The sequence below is a fragment of the Equus asinus genome, chromosome 3, assembly GCF_041296235.1.
Source record: "Equus asinus isolate D_3611 breed Donkey chromosome 3, EquAss-T2T_v2, whole genome shotgun sequence".
NCBI classification, from domain to species: Eukaryota; Metazoa; Chordata; class Mammalia; order Perissodactyla; family Equidae; genus Equus; species Equus asinus.
In genome coordinates, this window is record NC_091792.1 from 150,230,176 (window position 1) to 150,252,367 (window position 22,192).

General features: G+C 35.7%; 2 protein-coding genes across 20 annotated transcripts in view; one reads left to right on the top strand and one right to left on the bottom strand.

Moving 5' to 3' along the window:
• FBXL5 (F-box and leucine rich repeat protein 5) overlaps positions 1–11,334 on the top strand; it is a 48,284-nt gene extending 36,950 nt beyond the window's left edge. For both annotated transcript variants that reach the window (XM_014834731.3, XM_044767813.2), the window contains exons 10-11: positions 3,934–4,082; positions 10,730–11,334. In XM_014834731.3, the coding sequence (XP_014690217.1) occupies positions 3,934–4,082; positions 10,730–10,806 (226 nt within the window). In that variant the 3' untranslated portion in view covers positions 10,807–11,334. The remainder of the gene's footprint in view (positions 1–3,933; positions 4,083–10,729) is intronic.
• Positions 6,443–22,192, bottom strand: part of CC2D2A (coiled-coil and C2 domain containing 2A) — a 124,296-nt gene continuing 108,546 nt past the window's right edge. For 15 of the 18 annotated variants that reach the window (XM_070506201.1, XM_070506210.1, XM_070506208.1 and 12 more), the window contains 4 exons: positions 19,863–19,985; positions 18,287–18,345; positions 16,311–16,488; positions 14,731–15,052 (listed from right to left, as the gene is read on the bottom strand). In XM_070506201.1, the coding sequence (XP_070362302.1) occupies positions 14,864–15,052; positions 16,311–16,488; positions 18,287–18,345; positions 19,863–19,985 (549 nt within the window). In that variant the 3' untranslated portion in view covers positions 14,731–14,863. Of the gene's footprint in view, positions 8,422–14,730; positions 15,053–16,310; positions 16,489–18,058; positions 18,346–19,862; positions 19,986–22,192 lie in introns of those variants that run through there. The other 3 variants (XM_044767808.2, XM_070506204.1, XR_011502312.1) reach the window with 3 other exon arrangements.

Genomic DNA, 22,192 nt, shown 5'->3' on the forward strand with positions numbered 1-22,192 from the left:
ATCATTTGATTCCTCATTTTTCTCCATTCTTTGTATTTTTTCAGGTTATTTTCTTAGTTGTTACCTAGATTACATAACTCCAATCTCAGCCTCCATCATTGCATGTTCATATTTCTTTTGTGTCTATGTATCTTCACATGGCATTCTCTGTGTTTTTGTGTGTATCCAGATTTCCCTCTTCTTATAAGGACACCACCCATGCTAATGACCTGATCTTAACATGATTAAATCTGCAAAGACTCTCTTTCTATCTAAAGTCACATTTGTAGATACTAGGCGTTAGGACTTCAATATGTCTTTTTGGTGGAGGGGACACAATCTAACCCGTAACACCAAGGCTTTTTTTTCTTATTGTTTTTATTCAGTTTTCTCTTGATGCTTCATTTTGGCTAATTGTGTCTTCAGGTTCACTAACATTTCTACAATGTCTCATCACTGCTAATCTCTTTCAGTGTGTTTTTTTATTTCAGATATTGCAGTTTTCAACTCTAGACGTTCCATCTGGGGTGCTTGTGCTTCCCCCATATATACACACACACACACACACACACACACACATATTTATAAATATATAATAATATACATAAGTGTATAAAGACACATAGAAAAATATTAAAATTTATGTTTTTTTGTTTCTCTTATCTTCATATTTTCTTTTAAATCCTTGAGCATATTTAAAACACAAAAGCAGTTTTAAATTCATTGTCTACTAATTCTATCATCTTTATCATATATTGGTTTGTTTCTACTGATTTTATTTTTTTTCCTGATTTTTTGAATGTCTAGTAGCTTTTTGTTTTTTGAGGAAGATTGGCCCTGAGCTAACATCTGCCACCTATCCTCCTGTTTTTGCTGAGGAAAATTGGCCCTGAACTGACATTCATGCCCATCTTCCTCTGTTTTGTATGTGGGATGCCTGCTACAGCATGGCTTGATAAGCGGTGTGTAGATCCGTGCCAGGGATTGGAACTGGCAAACCCCAGGCCGCCAAAGTGGAACGTGAGAACTTAACCCCTACACCACTGGACCGGCCCCTGAATGTCTAGTAGCTTTTGATTGGGTTACAGATAATGTCAGTTATACATTGTTGAACTCTGGATTTTGTTCTATTCCTTTAAAGATTGCTGCTGTTGAATCACTCCCTGGTCTGTACTATGTCCATAACTTGTATACATTTCTATAATATATATTTTTGTTATTGCATGCATTGTCAATACTTTGTTTAAAGTTTTTTTCCCTAGTTGAGAGCAGAACCTGTATTTTATTCATCTTGGATTTTACTTTTAGGCCTGTGCCTGATATACTTGGGCATTGGTAATGAAAGTAGACTAGAATGATTTTTCTAGAAAAGACTTCTTATTACTTCTTGTTATTTTTCTATCTAAACCTTTCAGTGAGTCCTGCTGTCCTTTGGTTAAAGTCCAAATTCTTGGCCCTTGCTTACCTCTGTAGTTTATATCTTGTTACCTTCCTTAAATCTCTTACTTTTTACTTCGTCATATCCTTGCCTCTATCAGAAAAGACAACAAACAGATAAACGTAACACACACACACGCACACACACACACACACACACACACAGCCACCCTTTCTCTAACTATACTCAGCTATTTTCTCTTCCTCCAAGATACCGTATCTCTCTTGTCTTTAGACATTTGTATTTGCTCTCTCTGTCTGTAACATACATTTATTGGCTAACTTCTGTTTGTTTCTATCACAGTTTGTGTCACTTCTTATGGGAAACCTTTTCAGACCCCTACAAGGCCTCTGTATGTTCCCAGGAGAGCATTCATCATATGGTATTATAATTACTTATTTACTTTTCACTTGTTTGCTTGCCCACTAAGCTCAGTGAGGCCAGTGACTACACAAATGGTTTACCTAACTATACTTGTGATATAAGGTTTATATTCCATGCAATCTGTCTACAATGTGCTGAAAATTTTTAAGTTTTAGAATATGAAGCAGTCTCTGCATTGAGATACTTTCTGAGATCTGCTAGATCACTTTTTAAAAGCTGTTTTATTTTTTATTATGAACTATTTATAGGAAAAAGAGAATGAGTAAACTTTAAACTCTGTATTGTGTTCCTTTCAAGACTGCATTCTTTAACTGTTGTGGCCCAGTCATGCCATTGAGGTTCGAAACTGCCACTGCCATTAATTTAAAGTCTGTAAGGATGGATCAGGGAAATGTATGATTAAAAAAAAAAAAATCAGTTCTTTTCAGTGAAAATGTAAGGGGAAGTATGCATTTAAATCTCTCATGGTGTTTGGGGTCTTGATAAGCTGTTTTTAATAGATCAGTTTCCTCTTTTAAACATGCAGTTATAGAACTTTAAAATGTACCTTCCTAATCTTTGCCATTCAGTATCTCTCACTGAATATGTAAATAGTTCCATAGTTTTTTCTAACCTCAATTAATAGTTTATATACTTTTGCTTAACTTTATTTCCTAATTTCCATGTACCTGCATAATCGTTATTTTTTAAAAAATTAATTAGTTAATTTTTTTTTGAGGAAGATTAGCCTTGAGCTAACATCTGCTGCCCAATCCTCCTCTTTTTTGCTGAGGAATACTGGCTCTGAGCTAACCTCCATGCCCATCTTCCTCTACTTTATATGTGGGACGCCTACTACAGCATGGGTTGACAAGTGGTGCATAGGTCTGCACCCAGGATCTGAACTGGTGAACCCTGGGCTGCCGAAGTGGAACATGTGAATTTAACCACTGTGCCACCGGGCCAAGCCTCAATCATGTTGTTTGTAGTAAATTTATTGGATTGTTAATTTCTTGATATCCCTTTCAAGACAGACTTTCAGTTTTCTCTATTTTTGCTCTTGTAATACTGCTTTAAACATCATTGTACAGAAAATTGACATTCTCAATTTTGTTCTTGATATTTTTCAGCTCTGCCATTGTCATTTTAGCTGACTTCTCATTTTATCCTATTTATATAAATGTTGTTTTCATTCTTACAGAGTATGCCATTAGGTTTCCATTTTTATTGAAATGTAATTCACATACCTTTAAATTCTTCTTTTTAAAGTGTACAAATCAGTGGTTTTAGTATATGTACAAGCTTGGCAACTATCACCACTATCTAATTCAGAAACGTTTTCATCATACCAAAAAGAAACCCTGTACTTACTAGCAGTCACTCCTTATTCTCCTTTTCCGTTGGCAGCCACTAATCTACTTTCTGTCTCTGTGCCTATTCTGCCTATCATGGACATTTCATATAGATGGAATCATACAATATGTGGCCTTTTGTGTCTGGGTTTTTCACTTAGCGTAATGTTTTCAAGGTTTTTCCATGAAGTAGCCTATATGAGTGCTTTATGGCTACATGATATTTGTTTATCCATTCATTAATTAATGGACATTTGGGTTGTTTTCACTTTTTGGCTATTATGGATAATGCTGCTATGGACATTCATTTGTAAGTTTTTGTGTGAACAAATGTTTTCAAGTCTCTTGGGTATACTCCTAGGAGAGGAATTGTTGGGTCATATGCTAACTCTCTAACTCTCTGAGGAACTGCCAAACTGGTCAGTAATTTTCTTGATAATTTTTAATTATTTTAATAATAAAAATTTTAATTTTTATTATCTCCTATCTAGTAGGAGAATAAAGATTACAATTCCAGGATTCAGTATTTCATTCCTCTAAGAACTGAGTTACTGTAATGTTCTTATAAAGAAAAATTTCATAGACTTGTTTATTGAATGTCTTTAGGAAAAATGTAGGAAGTTTTTCTCGGTTAAATGTATTTCTGCCTAAGGTTGAGGTTTGTTATCATGTTTTATAGAAATTCTTAAATTTTCTCATTACTGAATTAAAAAGTCTATTAATAATGGTCCAGTGGGCCATAGGAATGCATAAATTTTCATAAATTAATATATTCTAATTGTTGAATTGCTTCTCTTACAGGGTTTTGACTCTGGGAGGAGGGCTGCCTTATTTGGAGCACCTTAATCTCTCTGGTTGTCTTACTGTAACTGGCGCAGGTCTGCAGGATTTGGTTTCAGCATGTCCTTCTCTAAATGATGAATACTTTTACTACTGTGACAACATTAACGGTAATGCCTTTCGACAATGAGATAGTTTTAAGGAATCGATTTAAAAAGTTTTAACAGTTCTGGTAATTCTTAGGGTTTCTATTTAGTTTTCCAGATCCCTAATTGGCAAACTTTTTTACTTTCAGATTTAGTCCTTTACATTTGATAACATTTAAAAAATCACATATTTTCATTAATTACCTTCTGTAAAAGAAAGGGTTTTTTTGCAGATAGATATTTCAAATATCCGTTCTGCCAAATTTTTGAGATACATAATGGTTTAATCATTTGGAATGGCAAGTTGTTGTGGGAATACTAAAATTATCATAAATTTTGGGAAATTCTTCTAGAGTCATGTAGCACTCATTAACAATTTTGAGGTATTGATGTTTTAGATACACCAATTTCTTAGGGATGATAACCTCAGTTTTCTTATAGAACAACTTTATAAAATGCAGTAGAAAAAGGAGGACTTTGGTAATGTGGACTCCCCTGAGATTTTGGGTCTGGTACTAAATAAATCTCATGGAAGATTGAGGAGGTGGGTATGTGTGATATTGAGGAAGAGGCTGAGATACTTTAGACATGACTAAAATTCCTATAGTATTTTTGAGATGATTCCTGAACCTACTTTTAACAATCGTCAGATAAACATCTCTTGATGTGTTTTTTTTTTAAACTTATCCGTACCCTGCAAAGCGCCTGTTGAACATGCTTTTTCAAAGTACATTCAATGTCCTTTTGGGCATTTGATAGTCACTGGTAGGGACTGAAGTTCCCACAAGCCTAAAAAGCTGTTCCTCAATTATTAGTAAGCAGATCAACCTTTTGTATTTATAATTGGAAGAATATTTATATGGTTAAGATTCTGCTATGCATCTGTCTTTTTACACCATACTGTTGTCATTGAGAGCCCAGTTCATCTTCAGATGTCAGGAAGATCAGCTGAATTTCTCTTAGGCTGAACAATTGACAGGAGTCAGGAAGACTAGAGGAATGGTCTCTTTAATGACATACTAGTAGGCAGAGAAGTTAGCAAATCTGCTATTTCTGGGAGACTAGATTTTCCTTAAAATATATATGAATAGACAGAAGGTCACAACTCTCTTACTTCTGGAATCACGTTGGTGCAGAAGATGAGGTGCGGAAGATGACCCCCACTGTTCTTGAAATAGCAACACTAAGTTGGAGCATTTGTTTGCTCTCTGTTGTCTTCACCGTGTAATCAAAGAATGGTGAAAATGAATGTCATTTTAGTTGCAATTGGCTAACTATACAAAAGCAAAGTATGATTGCTGCAATGAAGCACTTCTTTTGTGGATTCAGTGAGTTTGAGAAGGGAGATTTTGTTTTTTTGTTTTTTCATATATAGTTATGTCATTGTAGGTTCAGTGTTGTAGTTCGTAAGGCTTATAGGATGTGTTATGAAAAGTAATCAGTAAGCTATTTTTTAATAAGAAAAACATCTTATTTGTATGTTGCCTTGAATGGTCCACGTTGATGTCAGCAAAGGTTATGCTTGTGGAAATAAATCTCACAACCTGATTTATTATATTTCCTTTTGGGTGTGTAGATGTTATGGTGTGGGGGAGACTGGGTTTCAGTTAATTTTTATGATCTGCCTACTTGTTTTTTGTGCGTAATTTTTTAAACTTCTTGAAATAATTTAGAGAATGGGATAAAGTGAAATACTTAAAATCTTTTGCACTTTGTTAGGATGTCAAAATTTCTTTCATCTTAACTGGTTTTGAATATATAAATATTAAAATGTTCCAAAGGAGCTGCTACATTTCTTTTGTTTTGAACGTAAGTTTTTTTTTGATAAATGAGTGGTAAAATTTTCAATAAATGAATTTTAATGAAGATGTCTGACTTTGAAAGATTTGAAAGGAAATTGACAGTGCTTGTATAATCCAATATTAAGTCTCCTTTTACAGCTTCTTAAAGCATGATTTGGGGGAAATGGAAATCATTTAAAGTTTATAGGGTGACTTGTCATATTAAATTGTGTTCCAGTGTTCCAGCCAGTTGCTCTTAGCAGTGCTCTAATATAATCTTTTCCTTAGAAGGACATATGGGCAACCTAGAAAGTGTTAGAATAAAATTGCCTTGTATCCAGTTTTTCAAGATGATACGATTGATCCAGTATCTTTCACTACAACTCAACTTGTACAGTAAATATTTTGTGACTGATAAGGGGGCCCCTTTTTATTATTTCTGAAAGTAGTTAATATGTTTTATACATGGTCTTAGAATAAAAGGGGGCATATTTAGGTGAAAATTATTTGAAATATTTGAGAGTAACGTTTAACTAAAAATGTATTTTGTCAAAAGAAAGTTTACATAATTAACTACCAGGTTACCAACTAAAAGAAATCAATGCTGATAAATAATATTTATTAACTAAATAATAAGTGATAAGTAAAGCAGAATGATCCATTTCCTAAGCACTGGCAGATATTTTGGAGAAGATAGGTTAGTAATCAGGTATTCAAACAGTATCTACTGTGAACAAGACACTGTACTAAGCACTGATAGCAAATGCCACTTTTGATTCTTCTGAATAATTCTTCATGACATTTAAATTTGTTGTTTGATTGATAAAGTTAAGATTTAAATATAAAGGAAGGCTTCTTAGCCATACCATTTAAAAAATTCTTTGTCATTTAAGAAGTGTTACATGGAATTGCATAGTTTTAGAGCTCTGAAGAACATTTGAACAATGATAGCAAATAAAAATTCTGTACTGATTTGTGTTTCAATATATGTATAATTTATGAATTAAGATAGATTAGCTCATAGCTCTGGAGGTGACACAGTCTCAGATGATTTGCTCTCTTATGTTTCTAATTTAAGTTAAAGAGGAATTAAAGGTAAGTGAAGGTAAGTGTGCAGATATACAGCATAATATGCTTAAAATCCAGGAAAAAGAAATTATTCAATAATAAAAATTTGGGAAAATAACTATTGCTAATATTATAGCTCTTTTATCTAATATTTAAAAGATGCTTTCTTACAAAATTTATTCTTTACCATGTATTTAAAGATTTTATTTAATGATTATGCAAGTTTTAATTTCCTGTTTTCTTTATTATTATTTAATGTAACTTAGCCCTCATACATTATAAGCATTTGAGTTTTCTATCCTGTATCGAGATAGACATTTGTTGATAAGTCACATGTTTAAAGGGAACTACCTTTTGAATTGTCAGCGTCTATGGAAGCACAGCTTCTACTTGAGATACTTGGCAACATAACTTATCTTAGTCATGTTTCTTTCTAATGCTGCCTCACGTTTTCTGTTGTCCATTTATTCCCTTTTCTGAACAATCCTTCTGTGATGCTGAAGGGTTTTACTGTTAACTCTGCTTATGATTTCCATGCTTTGGAAATTGCTATTCTTCCCTGTTTCTACAATAAGAGACTGACCTAAGTTAAAAACAGTGGTTTTCTTCACTTTTGCTTTGACCACACTTTCAACAGAATAAAATCTCTTCATGATGACATCACTTTCATAGATTATTAGGATCAGACATCTGCTCTGTCCTCGACCTTATGATGGGACTTTAGTTTTGAGATGTTTAGTATTACAGTTATTGTTTAAGTACCCACGGACTTCTGTAGATAGATCCTACTTTCAGATTTGAAAACACTGATATATTACTCCCTCTCTTTACACTATACACTTAGGATCCTATTGAAACTCAGATATTCTACAGCATGCTTGGGGGGGCATATTTTATATCATGTGAGCAAGAACTTTGTTTTGTGATGAATAAAGAGGTGCTGACAGCAGGATTGGGTTACTTTCTACTAACAGAGGGCACATATTTTATTCCTACATTTTTCTTCCTCTTATCCCTATCACTGTCTCTTAGACTTTGAGAGCAGAGAGTGACCCAAGTGACCAGGGTGGAGACTAAGGATGGTGGACTCCTGTCTTTTGTGGAGGATGGTGAAAAGCTTTGTGGCATTTGGAACAATGAGAATCTCTAGAATAGTTTTCTTGATCACGTTGGCTCTTTTGAGGCTCCCTTTTATTTTCTCCCTTTAACCGGCAGCATACTTCACTTTCATTGCTTTCAGCCATTACTTATGGTTTTTTCCTAGGCCACTGTTGAATTAAGTATAAAGTTTCCTCCTTACCTTTATGTCCTTTTTAAAAATAGGAATATAGACATTTTGAAGTATTTTAGGGAGTTTTAGTTTGGAAAATGGTATAAAAGTTTCCATGTCTTGGGACTGGCCAGGCGGTGTAGTGGTTAAGGTTTGATGTGCTCTACTTCGGCAGCCCAGGTTTGCAGGTTTGGATCTTGGGTGCAGACCTATACCACTCATCAAGCCATGCTGTGGTGGTGACCTGCATACAAAATAGAGGAAGATGGGCACAGATGTTAGCCCAGGGCCACTCTTCCTCAAGCAAAAAGTGGAAGATTGGCAATAGGTGTTAGCTCAGGACCAATCTTCCTCACATGCACACACACACACACACACACACACACACAGACACAAGTCTCCATGTCTCTTTTGTCTTAATTCTTCCTTTTAAAAAATTTGGAGTGGAATTACATACTGAGAAAATGATAATTAGATACTTTTTTGCAAAAACTGCTAGTTCAAGCATTTCATCACAGTCCCTGTTGCAGGGACAGGGCAATGGTAGTGAGGCAGGGGTTTGGGTGTTTGAAGAAAGGCACTAGGTGATTGGCAGGCAAAGCAGTAACCAGTGTGTAAGGGGTGAGGAAAGACAAGCTAAGAAGGGGTGATGTGGAGGGTTGGGTGGTGCATACAGCAAAAGCTGAAAATGTATTCAAAGGGAAAACCTGGTCAAAAGTTGACAGTAGGAGAAGAGTTTCAAACCATAGGATTCCTAATTAGGGCATTTTTAATAAATATCTGATAATATGTACTAAGAAATTTTATTTTGACTTTGGTTAAAATGATTAACCTTGTGTCTTATTTTAAGGGAAAATGATCTTAACAAAAGTGCTACTTTGTGAATTTTAAATATATGACACATTCAACTTTTCACTGTAAAAATAGAACAGATTCTGATTTTGAATAAATAAAAAATTGGCTTGTAATTCAATTTTATATTTAAAATAATTTTCAACTTTTTATTATGGAAAATTTTAAACGTATAAACATAGAGCAGTATTATAAATCTTCATGTATCATTGACATCAGCAGTTATATATGTGGCCAATTTTCCTTCACATACCATTGCCCATTTCCATACCCGCTCCCTATATGCCACGCATCACATCAGTTTAAAGGCAAACATAACAATTTGAAATGAAATGAATCATAAGCTATTGCAGTTCCATATATGCTTGTAAAGTTCATTAGTTTCTTACTTAAAGATACATTATCATTTCCATTGTGAAATATATAAACATTATACTTCACTGATTGTATATCTTAAGAAATTTGCCCTTTGTATTTTGTATATGCCATTTTGGGAATACAAGGAAAAGTTAAATTCCAGGAAATAAGTGTGTTCTGTATGTTCAGTTGCAAGTAGTTATTTTGTTATGTTGGTATTAGCGTAGTTGCCTTCTTTTGCAATGAATTGCTACTTTAAAAAACAAAACAAAGCTAATTTAAAATATGTTCCTGAGTTAAATTAGATATCAATCTGAGAGTACTATAATTTTTCAATTATAACCCATTTGGCATAGTCTTTAATAAAGTTATATTTCCTGTACTTTTTGTATGATCCTTACATAGCACAATTCCAAGTATTTTGGTTCTAATTGATGAGTACAGAACTAATTAACTGCTCTTTATTTGTTCATGGTGCGGACATACTGAAAGGCTTCCGTATGGTTAAAACGTCCTTTTCCACATTTGCCTGCCTTTATGAAAACTGTGATTTATTCAGAGTACTTAACATTTGAATATGTGCCATGATATCTCTTCTTTGACATTTTCTGATTCTCAGCTACGTTCCCTAATGGATCTTTTATCTAGTGCTGGGTAGCATAATGTGACTGGGATAAAATTTCAGTTATTCCTCAAAGTTTTATCACTCTTTGTAATTGAATCACAATTTTTATTATGTCTTAGATATGTTTATTTATTTAATCACTCATTATATACTTAATTCTGGAACATAATTTCACCTAACCCTACCGTATGATTTATTTTGACTACAGATGTTAAATAAAACTATGATGAACATGTTAAGTCTATGTCTATATAGTTTATTTTTTTTAAGTTTGAATATAATGTTTATTATAATTGCTCAATACTGGATTCTTTAGCTGATCTGTTACAGGTAGGGCTCTTGTTACTTAATTATATTTTTAGGAAGGATGTTTAGAGTATAAGAAATCTGTTGTTAAATTAGCGTGGCAGTCTTGCTTCTGTGTGTGATCTCCATCTATTCTTAAGAGTTTTATTTTGTAAGATTGTTGCCAAGAAATTATTTCTTTTCCTTCTTTCATTTAGCTTTTGGATCATGAAGGATAGATTAGTTAAGTCAAGCTGCTACTGGCAATTTTTGTGTCTGAATAATTTTTTATACACTCGTGAGATTTTACTTCTGTGTTATAAATGTACTGCTAGTAAAAAAAAAATCAATGTTTTAGCTTTTTCATAAGCAAGACTATTTTTATGTGATCTCTAAGAAATTCCTTCTTTCACACTTTTCTGTTTTTATACAGGTCCTCATGCTGATACTGCCAGCGGATGCCAGAATTTGCAGTGTGGTTTTCGAGCCTGCTGCCGCTCTGGCGAATGACCTTGACTTCTGACCTTTGTCCACTTCATTTAGCTGAGCAGGCTTCCTTTCATGCACTTTACTTATAGCACATGTTCTGTGTTAACCGTCTCTTTTTGAGAGTGACTTGTTTTGGCCCCATTTCTTACAGCCTCAGAAATCTTAATTTACCAGTGAATTGTACAGTGTTGTTTCTCTTGCAACTCATTTTTATTTTAGAAAGAGATTAGGTCTTTTCATAAGGGTGAGAACAGTTTCATCAGATTTCTTTTAAATTGAATGCTTTGAAAAGAATGTTACTTAATGCCATGCCATTTAAAGTATTTTTTAGATTATTTTGAGTTTTAAAGTCAGTGGGGATTATTGGTTCTCTTTATATCTAAACACTGTACTAAGCTTTGCACATCTTTTCAAACATACATTTCTGAAGTTTTATTTTCAAAGACTGCACATTTTGGAAACAAATCTCTTTTCTGTAATGTTTCCTTTATTTGAACAGTTCTCAGAGGGCCAATTCAAACATACTCACATTTAAAATTCTTTAAGATTATAGAATAAATTGGCTTCTTGGTGTTAGCTCAGTGAGCGAGCAAAGCACCAATATATTTGTACTTGCTTTCTTCAAAGACCCCGGGTTCCTGTCACTCACTAAACTGTCAAATTTGGGAGGGATTTTTAAAAATTCCATAATGATTTGAAGAAATGTATAAATAAAATCTGCTTTCAGGACTTTACCAGGTAATTTTGTGTTTTGCTTTTATTATAAATCTCAATGCAGGTTTACTTTAGTGTAAAATAGGACTAAATATTTGGTCTTTTGAACTCCCATGAAATCATGACCCTGACAAATAAACAGTTTTAGACAGATACCTAATTTTGTTGAGCTGAATTGTCTTTTGAAATTAATTCTACAAGAGTCAAAATTTGAATTTCTAAGCTTATCTTTACTGAGGTGTGAAAAGAGAGTGAAGACCTACCATTCAGAAAGGCACATAGTGAGTCAGTTTTATGTAATGCCATATATAATTTATGTCATCAGGAGAATAGTTGCAGCATGCCAGTTATTTTTAGAAATACATGCAAGGCTGTGGAAGAGGAAGTATTCTTGCAATCTTGTGATTTGTGGCCCCAGGTATTCTTTTGTTTGTTTTATTGGAGGATAGGGAGAGTAGGAGAGATAACCTACGGGTAGACAGATTTCAGTTCAGGCTAAGAGAAAACTTTATTTTAGATAGAGTTGTCTAAAGAAGAGGGAAGAATCATTCGATGGGAATATAAATAAGGAGAATTCACTCATGCTTTTAAATTTTGCTAACATTTGAATTAAACACTCCAAGGGTAGATTAGCTCTAAAGGGAGGATATCTAATGACTGAAATTTCAGCTTCCTCTAAAGGTCCATTTTGATTCCATTGCTAACATTTGCAGAATAAAAGATGGAACCCGACAAGTTTCTTGCATATTGGATAGGGCAGCTGTATAAGCAGACAGTCTTAGCTTTTGAGTTTGTATGTCTTATCCTAAGTAGGCATGTCTTTTGTGGCACCACTGTACCTAGCCTCCTCCTTTACAAGTCTGGCCTAAGCTCAAAGTAAAAAACAATTTCTTGATTCCCTTAGAGAACTTAAAAGGAAATCTAACCGTAGCAGTTACAGGGTCAGAAGTTTTATTTTGTAAGGTTGACTGTTTTGTGGTTATTATATTTTTATTTCCCTAAGTGTTTAATAAAATTTATTTGAAAAGTTAACATCAGGGACTATTAAGAAAACAAACTACAAGAATTCTTCTGGAGTGATTCCCATCCAACCCCATACTTCATCCTATCTGTATTTACATGAGCTGCATGGTGAAATTACTCATCTGTAACCGTGGCCTAGAGTCATCAAAGGAGGACTTGAGTTTATTCCCCATGTAATCAGAAAACAGTATAATGTTTTTTGGGGAAAAATTTTGATAATACCTATGGAAAAAATGATTAAGTGATGTTTTAGGACTTGGCTTAAATGTTAATTAATTTGAGCAGCTAATTTCCCCATGGGTTCCAGGTAATTGTGGTGCCTCCCTTTTGCTTTGTCCTTTGCTGGTCGATGTTAGAAACCATTACCTAGAACTTGGCACTCTTGAACCAAATGGACTTCAATACGTCAGCACATTGTCATGTGGAAACTCACTGTTTTTCGACTATCCCCCCGTATCTTTCTCCCATATAGCATAATCTGCATTTAATTTTTATACATTTTTGCTGTTTCATTATTAAGGGGATAATTAATAAATAATGAAACCCTATACTTGATTTAAATTTATCTTGGGTTTTGTGATTAATTTCATGAATGATGGAAACTGTTCATTCTCGGAATAAAAGGCAACAGTTATGTAAAATGCCTTATCGTGCTTGACAGACATCAGGTGCTCAGTGTGGGGCAATCTTCTAAGTGTTTTACTTATACTGATGTTTAATCATTACAACAATGTGATGATAGGTAATGTGATCATCCCAATCTTATATATGGGGGAAGTTAAATAACAGAGAGGTTAAGTAACTTGTCCATGGATTACTCAGCTAGTAAGTTGCAGAACTAGATTTCTCTAGAGTTGATACTCTTAAGCACTATGCTATCCTACCTCTCTATTGTTACATTGGTAATGACTGTTATGGGTCAGTCCTTGAACCCTTCCTTGGAGTTCACAGCAGAGGTATCAGAGGCATGTAAAAACATAATTGTAATATAACTTGACAGAGGAAGGCATAAGGGAATAAAGAAAAGGTGAAGTTTCTCCTTAATTTGGTTCCTCTTTTTTTTTAAGTGAGATCGTATTCCAGCTACGTCAGCGGTTCTCAACTGGAGGCAGTTAATCCTGTAGAGGACATTAGCCAGTGTCTGGAAACATTTTTGGTTGTCACAACTTGACACAGGGGAAGGATGCAATTGGCATTTAGTAGGTAGAGGCCAGTGATGCTGCTAAACATCCTACAATGCACAGGACAGTCCTCCACAACACAGAATTACTTGCCCCAAGATGTCAGTAGTGTTGTTGTTGAGAAACCCTGTTTACATATTTCTATTTTGTATACATCTTTCTATGTCAGCACCATACATTTAGTCCTTTTTAATTGCTTAGTATAGCATTATCTGAATGTGTCTGTCTTAGTCAGTTTGGGCTGCTGTAACAGAATACCATAGACTATGTGGTTTAAACAGCAAACATTTAGTTTTCACAGTTTTGGAGGCTGAGAAGTCCAGGGTCAAGGTGCTGGCAGATCTGGTTTCTGGTGAGACTCTCTTTCTGGTTTGCAGACAGCCATCTTCTCACTGTATCCCCGCATGTTCTAGAGAGAGGAAGCAGGCTTTCTCTTGTCTCTTCTTAAAGGGATAAGGGCACCAATCCCATCATGAGGGCTCCACTCTCAAGACCTAATTACCTCCCAAAGGCCTCATCTCCCTACCATTACGTAGGGGATTAGGGTTTCAAGATAGGAATTTTTAGGGGACACAAACATTCAGTCCATAACAATGTCTTAATTTTTTAAACTACTTCCCTTTTGATGAATATTTAAATATATTCCTTTTTTTCTAAAATACTTGATTGCTTCAGTGGGTGTGTGTGTGTATATGTATGCATGTATGTACATGTGCATGCTTGTTCAGTATTTCTGTAGGATAAGGTATTACGAGGTATTCAACGTTAAAAATAAAAATTTTATATTACGAAGTTCTTTCTCCTTCCCTCAGAAGAGTTGTGTTGTTTTATTGGGTCTTGAAAGTATGATTGTGGTTCTGCTGGACCGGCAACGAAGAAAGGCCTTCCAAGTAGAAGGTGAGCAAGTAGAAAAGCATCAAGGTACGAAGCTCATAGTGTAAGTGGGAACTGTGGCTAGTGTCAGCTGAATTAAGGGTCAAAGTAGCAAAGACAAGGCAGACTACTAATAAAAACACTTACTTTTCACGGTTTGAAAATAATGATAATTTTATTCCATTATTTGCCAATATTTTCTTTCTGACGTGATGAATATCACTTAAAAATATTCTCATATCCTACTTATAGTTTTTACACGATATAAAGAGTATACAATGAAAGAGCTACCTATTGCGTATAAGGGAGGCAACATAGATCCAAACAGACAGAACATTTTTGGGATATGGGTGGATATATACAGCTAAAGCAAATTCAACGTTAGGAACATCAATATTATGTACTCCAGTGCTATACACAGCTTCAATTAAAGGCTTCAGTTCAGAATAGGGCATGTGAAGGGGAAATCCAGAGAACTGAAGGAAAAGAAAGAACCATGATTTGTAGTCATTAGTGAAGCTTGAAGATGTCACTATATATTTTTTCTCATTGTAAATGTACACAACTCAATATTCTTAATAAGTTTTCCTTCTGGATCTCAGTCATTTATTTCTGTTTTTCTATTAAGCTATATTTTAGCAATACAGAAAATGGAGAGGAGCTAAATGTCTTTTTTGTTTTAGTTGCCAGCATATTGACTTCATGTGTAAACCACCTGCTAGTCACCCAGCCACCCTCCAATGTTTTCTTCCAAGCTCTTCCTGATAGTCCCTAGTTTGCCTTGTAACCCATGTAATTCCAGGGACCTAGATTAAGCTAATCAATGCATTCTATCCTGCTGGCCACAGTGATTGATCTACAGGGATGGTTGTGTGATTAAAGTGAGTCTCAGGAAACTTTAGGAATAATGGCGCACGGATGCTCTCTCCTGCTTTGGACAATATGTGTGCACATGTGAGCCCTGCCTGGATCTGTTCCAGCCATTTGTTCCTGCTAGAAAGTCAGCCTGAGGATGATGCCATCACATCCACTGGATGCCATTGGAGGAGGGCAGAGTGGGAAGATTTGCAGAAAAGTAGTACAGCTCTGATAGCTACGTAAGCCAATAAATTCTTTTTATTGCTCAGGCCTGTTTGAACTAAGTTTTATGTTACTTGAATTGAAAACATCCTGGCTGAAAACCGGGATTAATTAAAGGATAAATTTTATTCAGTGAATCTTTACACTGTTTAGCCAACAAGGCTTACTGTCTTAGTTTGAGACTGCTTTCTAGGTTTTATTATTCAGCTGTAGGATGTCAATGCACAGCACTACCCACAGGCAGTAGAGAAGATACGTCATATATTAATGAGAATTTTTCTTAGCAATGAAAAGCAATTAGTATAAAATTGTATCCTTTTAAAAAATCTGAGAGTGGTTGCTTTGACCTTTATGCACAGTTGAGTGTAAAAGGATTTAGCCAGATGTTTTCATTTAATACTTGCAATGTATTTCATAAAAGTATTTTCCATAGGATCCTCTTATAAAAAATATTTTCATTTTCTAGAGGCATTTTGCTATTTAACGATAGCTTAATGACTGAGATTTGAACTTTTAATCACATTTTTAGTCTATGCTACTTCATCTGTGTACTTCGGGGAGAACGTAGGTATTTTGATTCCAAAAACCCATTACTGAGCAATTTCCATTTTGAAACAAAATTCACAAGCTCAATTTAGAGCCATTTGTACTTACCCTGTAGTCTCCCAGCTGTTTCAGCAGTTCTGCTCTGTGGTCATCTTCTACGTCTTCTCCTTGACTTCTTTCTAACAGAGGCAAGAAGTGGCGTAGTGTGGAGGTACAGTACCTATTCCACCGAGTCAGATGGCGTGGCCTCCAGTCCATGATTTTTTCTTTTAGTATTTTTTCAATCCTATTCATAAAAAATAAACTCCATTTTTTGCTGATTTGACTTTTCCCTTGTAAACAAAAATACAGTTTGTATACAGTGGGGATTCAGGTGCTTACATAACCACATTTTTGTTGGTGGACTTGTCATTCACTAGGCATAGTTAGTACCCAATATGAGCTAATCTCTGAGGATTCAAAAATTAATACAAGTGATCCTTGCCCTTGAGAATTGCATATGGTTGGTGTGGGCAATAGTAAGCAGAAATGATATCCTAAGGGCCATAAAATACTTGAAATGTAACTCAAAATTTTAAGGAAGCACTGAATAACTGAGGGATAGTCAAATTCAATACATTTGGCAAAAGACTTTTTTAATGTCATGAAATGTTTTATCACTTTGTTCATTGGTAACGTATAGACAGGCAGATAAACTAGACCCAGGCGTAAGGGGTGGGTTTATGTTGAAAGCTTCAGATGTTTGTAGGGCAATTAATACCGAACATTGATTCTTTCCCCTGTGACTTCTATTCATGAAGATTGTTTTTTTAAATTGCCTTCAAACTGCCTTTAAAGTATCCATCATCATTGCAACTTAACTTTTGATATCCTGCTTCATAGTTAATATGATAGGGATTGGATCCATAGGATGTGAAGCTTAAACACAGAATAAGGGAAAATAGCTACCATCTCTTGAGCCTTTATTTGCCAGGTATTGTGCTAAGTGCTGTACATTTTTATTTAATCCTAACAGTAACCCTGTGAGGTAGGGGATATTTTGATTTTATTTATGAGGGGACAGTTTGAGGTAGGATAAGTGATTTGACAATGGCAGGGGAGTTGGGATTTGACTTGACATCTTGCTCATTCTAAATGAAGCTTCTTGTGCATCCTTAACCAAACGGATTTAGGGACCCAGCCAGCTTCCCATTGCTCAATAGCTGTAGGATCTGCTTCTCTTTTGGCATATAACACTTACATTTGTTTTGGGTTTCAAGGTGGTCTGAGTGAGAAAGTATGGATGAATTCCCTTGCACTTCCTCAATGTTGGAGAAATAAATGACATGAATCTAATAGTATCCTGAAACTATTAGAAGAAACAAAAGGGAATTTTGGGGGAATCAGTTGTTCTAGGTGGAGATCTCAAGGCTTTATTTGAAAATTGAAATTGAGTAAATTGATGTTTTCGAGTAATAATACCTTAAAAAAAGGTCACATTTATTCTGGTGTAATTTGACATGCTGTTCTTCACACAGCTTGATACAGTAAAGGGCACGCAGGCTTTGAAATCAGAAAGATCTGGCTGGGCTCGGAAGCCCCCTCTAACACTTTACAAGTGTGTGGATCTTGCTGAGCCTCAGTTTCCACATTTGTGAAACCGGAAGAATAAATTCTGTTTTACAGAGTTATAAGGATTATAGGGACTAAAATAGGCTCTTACCAGCCTTCTCCTATAGGTTTATAAACGAGCTGAAGTTCAGTAAGCCGCTAATTGGACAAAAGAGGCGTATTTAAGCTGAGGATTATGATGTGTCTGAACAAGACCCATCACAGATGTTGAGCTCTAACCCGACATAGAGTTTTTGGAGAACTACCTATCATTGCCGGAGTTCACTTCTGTTAGAACCACACCATGCTGATGCTAAAGCCTCCTTCTGAGCCATGGGATTTAGTGATCACATCTCATCTGTACTTGGTATCTATAAACGTGAATTAAAGTTTAATTGCCCAAATTATTTCACATTGATCTGGGCTGAGAGTCATGTAGTTTGGTGTTGCACTGCTAGTGACAGATGACTTGGGGATTTAGGGTGTCATGTGACCTGTCTTGTAGCTCAGCTGCAGCCGCTTTGTCTGTGCGCTGGTAGATTAGCTCTTCTGGCTATAAAAGAGAAAATAGTTAAGAAATCCTAGAAATCACACTTAATTTGAATAGCTATACATACTGTTCTAAATCTTTTTTAAAAAAATTATGAAATCTCAGATTCATTCAGTTATAGAGGATAATATAATGGATACTAGTGTACCTGTGATCCACCTTAAGTGAAGTATCACAGAAAAAATTATAGGGCTGTGTAGTTCTTTCTCAATTTCATTTCCCTTCTCTCTCGTCACAGAAATAACCATGACCTGAATTTGTTTTTCAGCATTCTTTGATTCAACATATGTTGAATACCTACTGTGTGCCAGGCACTTTTACAGGTGATGGGGATATAGTCATAAATACAAATCCCTGCCCTCATGGAGTTTACATTACAGTCAGTGGAGATAGGCAAATTAATAAAATGTGTTTATGATTTTATTACAGATACATGTACCCCTAAACTATATTATATTGTTTTGTGTGTTTTCTAAACTTTAAAGATTTTATTTTTTTCCTTTTCCTCCCCCAAAGCCCCCTGGTACATAGTTGTGTATTTTTAGTTGTGGTTCCTTCTAGTTGTGGCATGTGGGATGCTGCCTCAGCATGGCTTGATGAGCAGTGCCACATCCGCGCCCAGGATCCGAACTGGCGAAAGCTTGGGCTGCTGAAGTGGAGCGCGCGAACTTAACCACTCGGCCATGGGGCTGGCCCCTCTAAACTTTATGTAATAGTTTTATACTGTGAATATACAACTTGCTTTTTCTTCTGTAACATTGTATTTAGAGATAATAGCAAACACATGTTTCTAGAGTGCTTACTAAGATTCATTAATGTTGATTCACTTGTGTAACTACTATGAAATATTCTGTTATATAACAGAATTTATCCCTTATGTCTTTCCAATTCTTAGGCTATTGGAAACAGTGTTCCTATGAAAAGTCTTGTATATGTCACTTTGTACACATGGGAGAATTTCTATGGGGTGTTTTTTAGATCTTTTTTGGGAAAGGTTTGGATCACGGTAAAAAGTACATTTTATATTGCACACCCACTATACACAAACAAAATCAAATTAAACTAATCAACTAAGCTAATCAAACAGAAGTTTTAATAAACAATTCTCATGCTTACTACTTACAACCTACTACTGGGCAGGCCCCTCTAAATTAATTTCATGGGCCCCTAGTGGATCATGCCCTGCAGTTTGATTTCATGTTTTAACAGCAGTAATGAAATTAACTTAGTGAATCGAGACCACTATTTAAAAAATTAAATGGATTATATTTTGTGGTACTTTTTATGTTATGGGACTCCTTATATCAAAACTTTTCTTTCACATATGTGTACACTGGTTCATGATATCACGGTAATTTCTTATTGTGAGTTGGGCTTAACTAAGCTTGAAAAACATATTATTCTAGACTAAATATCTAGAAGTAGAATTAAGCATCAAAAAATATCTGCCTACCCAGTATGATGATTTCAGATTCCTCACTTTCTTTGTTTATGCTTAATTGTTAGTAAGAGAATTATACCTGGACACTGGAAAGGCCAGGATATGGAAGGCTTCTTGAGAAGAAAGATTTCCATAGCTTGGGCTTGGTGATGTCAAAATTTATCCTCAGTGGGGAATCATGTCGTTGAATATTAAACCAAATCTAAAAAGACAGGACTACATTAGCATATATGGTAAGCAGATATATACATGTGTCTGTGTGTGTGTGTGCCTGTATGTATAGAAAGAGTAAGCAGAGACAGCAAGAGGACATGCAGGATGCACATTTTTTGTCATATTTCGATTTGTAAAGCCAGTATGCATTTTATAATCAGTGACATCATATACTTGTCATTGGCCATTTTTTCACCCCTTTTAAATCTGAAGTTGAGGTGCACTGTACTATTAATTGTAGGTTGATGAAATAAGACAGTTCCTGATGATAAGAGAGTCAAAATCTTTTAGGAGAAACCAGACAAGGCCACTCCTTTCTCAGGCTAGCCTTTTCTAACTCTGCTCTTCCAAGCCTCCAATTGTGTTAGGTGTCCACCTTTGCTTCCACAGCACTCTGTAATGTCTGAGATAGCACCTGTCTTGTTGAGGCAGTGTAGCATGTTGGATCTGGAAGCAGACCACTTGCATTTGAATTCTGGCTCCAACATTTACTAACTGTGACCTTGGACGATTTATTTAACTTCTGTGCGCCTCAGTTTCCTCCTCTATAGAGTAGATAATAGTATCCACCTCATCAGGTTGCTGAGCAGATTAAATTGTTAATTCATCTGTACCTCTTAGAACAATGCCTGGTACATAGTAAGTGCTTAATAATTGTTAGCTATTTTATTACTATTATTAGTATCTATCATTTTTTATAATTACCTGTCTATTCACCTGTCCCTTCAATAGATTGTTGCCTTAAGAACATTCGCCATGTGTCTTATTCACCATTGTATCTTTAGCATCTAGCATAGCTCCTGTCATATAGTAGGTATACTGAATGACCGTGTGAATGAGTGGCAAATTTGTCCATTCAACGTATTTATCAAGTACCTGCTATCTTCAGGCTCAGTTCTAGTCACTGGGGGTAAAGTAGTGAATGAACAGAGTCCCAACCCTCATGCAGTAGCTAGTGAGATAGCACAAACAAATAAGTAAATACATGGGGTATCAGATAATGCTATGTGAGGCAGTAGATTGTATCATTGGTTCCTATTCTTTAACCCTTCCCATACCCAAATCCTTTGCTATGTTACTTTGCACTTCCTCTGAGAAAAAGGGCAGACGTGTATTTCCCTGCTCCTTGACTTTTGGTCAGTAGAATGGGACAGAAGTGTCAGTGTGTGACTTCTGATTCTAAGCTTAAGAGGCTTTGTGTGTTCCTGGCTGCCCTCTTGTGCCTCTGTCATTGTCATTGCCCTGAGTCCTAGAATAAACACACATGAAGCAGAGCTTTCTCAGCCTAGATCAGCAGAGCCTTCCCAGCTGACCTACAGAACCATGAGAACAGATGTTTGAAGCCATTTAGTTTGGGGATGAGTTTTTACTATCTTTATTGTGGCAGTAGCTAACAATACAAGAGCTGTGGAGAAAACTCTGTGGGAAGAGATGAAATTTCAGTGTGGGCAGGGAAGTGCTCACTGGAATGATGACATTTGATCAGAAATGCAAGAAGTGAGGGAGAAATCTGTGAAGATATCCAGTAAGGGGAGGAGTCATCTATGCAGAGGAAACAGCAAATGCAAAGTGTGCTTGATGTGTTTGAGGAACAGCAAGGAAGACCTAGTGGCTTTAGAGGAGTGAGCAAGTAAGAGAGGAGATCTCTGGAGGATAGGGGGGCAGGGTGCTGTCATGTTATAGAAGGCCTTGTGGACCATCAAAGATTCAGGCTATGACTCTAGAGTGAGCTAGGAAGCCATTAGAGTATTTTAAGCAGAGGAGTGACATAATTTGCATTCCATTTTAACAGGAATATTCTTTGCTGTTTTGAGACTAGACAGAAGGGAGTAGGGGCAAGTAGAGAAGTCTCCAGTTAGGAGGCTATTTTGAAAAATCCAGGTGACAGCGACAGTAGTGTGGACCAAAATGGTAGCAGTGAAAGTGGGGGGCTGTGGTTGGATTCTGCATATACTGTGAAGGTAGAGCCATTGGGATTTGCTGATGGATTGGATGTGGGAGAAAGAGAGAAAGGAATCAAAGAGGACTCCAAAGATTTCGACCTAAGTAACTGGACTGAGGGAGTTGCCATTTATTGAGATTTGAAAGACTGCAAAAGGAAATCAGGAGTTCGAATTGGGCATGTTAAATTTGAGATGTCTATCTGACATCTATAAGAAGATGTTGAGGAGGTTGTTGGATATTTGAGTCTGAAGT